Here is a 1,427-nt window from a genome sequence, read left to right as displayed (position 1 = left end):
GATTTTTAATCAAAAAAAGATATGAATTTGATTTTTAAACTAGACAAAAAGACATAATGCCATAAAAAGGTACTTAAAACTGAGTTTTAAAAAATATTTTAGAATTAATATAAATTTAAAATAAATTCAAACTTGAAATTCACTTCTTTAAAAAAGCTCATACGTGCTTCTTTACTTCCCATAAGCGCCAAACGTTACGCTCTGCTTTTCACATAAACACCAAACGTTTTGCTTTGCTCTTCACTTCAAGCACCAAACGTTTTGCTATGCTTCTTTTGTACTGTATTTAGAGCTTCTTCACCACAGCACCATACACTTCATATAAGCACCAATACGTGATGAAGATGATCTTTAGGCAGGTGTTGCGGATCCTTCTATCTAGCTTGGGGAAGAGAGCTTCAACCGGAGTACGGTTACCTGTGAAAATTCGGGAGTTTCTCTCATGCCAAAGAGTGTACACCACTGTCTGGGCTACCAGTAATTTGAGGAGGGCCATTTTCGGATCGTTGTTGGCGGAGCTTAGCCAGTTAAGGAAAAGATCCCAGGTAGTGAAACCCATGAAAGGAAGTTGAAGCTTTTGAAAACACCATCTCCATAGATCACGCGCATAAGGGCAGCGTAAGAAGAGGTGATCCCTAGTTTCAAAATAGATCTCACAAAGGAAGCAGGTATCGTCTTCAACCGCGCGTACCCCAGTTTCTGAGTCTTGAAAGGGTTGGGAGTCTATCAAGACAACAGAGCCACATAGTGAAAGAGTGCTTCGGGATGGAGCCTTTGAACCAGACTTGCTTAAACCAGGGCACCAATGGTAGTGGAGGCTTCAATAACTCCCATGTATCGGCGAAGCTAAACCTTGGATGTGGATCACCATGTGGTCGAGCCCATTGATAGGTGTCCTTAGTTCCTTCTGAAAGTGTAATTCCCGCGAGATGGATAAATAGAAGTTCCGCATTGTCACTACGGGCTCCTCTAAAAATCCAACCTTCGCCTGAATGAGCCTTTGCCACTGTGGAGTCTAAAGGTAGACCAAGTCTCTGATGTTCATCCTTTCCCAGATAAGTGAACAAGTCTCCAAATGGTGGTGTCCAGCTATCAAACCAGAATGAGCATGATTTCCCATCACCAATTTTGCAAGAGAGGAACGGTTTAGCAGTCTCTCTAAGCTTGAGTAATTGTTTCCACATAGATGAACCCTTACTCGATGCAGATAGTCTCCAAAAACACCTCCTTCTCAGCTTGTAGCTTGTAGCTTCTTTATAACTTACTTTGTAGCTTGAGAGTATTGGAACACTTTTGGGCACCTACTTGATTACCCCACACGAGCTGCTTTTTCTCTACTTCATGTGCTTCAAGTAAGGGCTTCAAAAACGCCTTGATATTGCCAAACGAGTAGCTATGGCTTCAATGGCGACTTCAAAACGGCTCCT

General features: G+C 42.0%; 1 protein-coding gene across 1 annotated transcript; it reads right to left on the bottom strand.

Moving 5' to 3' along the window:
- Positions 1 to 286: 286 nt before the first annotated feature.
- LOC147937623 (uncharacterized) lies at positions 287 to 1,184 on the bottom strand. Its single transcript, XM_087465197.1, has 2 exons — positions 796 to 1,184; positions 287 to 635 (listed from the first exon to the last, which is right to left on the bottom strand). The coding sequence occupies exons 1-2, from the start codon at positions 1,182 to 1,184 to the stop codon at positions 287 to 289; spliced, it is 738 nt and encodes a 245-aa protein (XP_087321323.1).
- Positions 1,185 to 1,427: the final 243 nt, after the last annotated feature.

The sequence above is a fragment of the Camelina sativa genome, chromosome 9 (genome assembly GCF_030686135.1).
Source record: "Camelina sativa cultivar CO46 ecotype springtype chromosome 9, ASM3068613v1".
In the NCBI taxonomy this organism is placed as follows: Eukaryota; Viridiplantae; Streptophyta; class Magnoliopsida; order Brassicales; family Brassicaceae; genus Camelina; species Camelina sativa.
The sequence above is the reverse complement of the archived record's forward strand: the minus strand, read 5'-3'. Positions and strand labels throughout refer to the sequence as shown.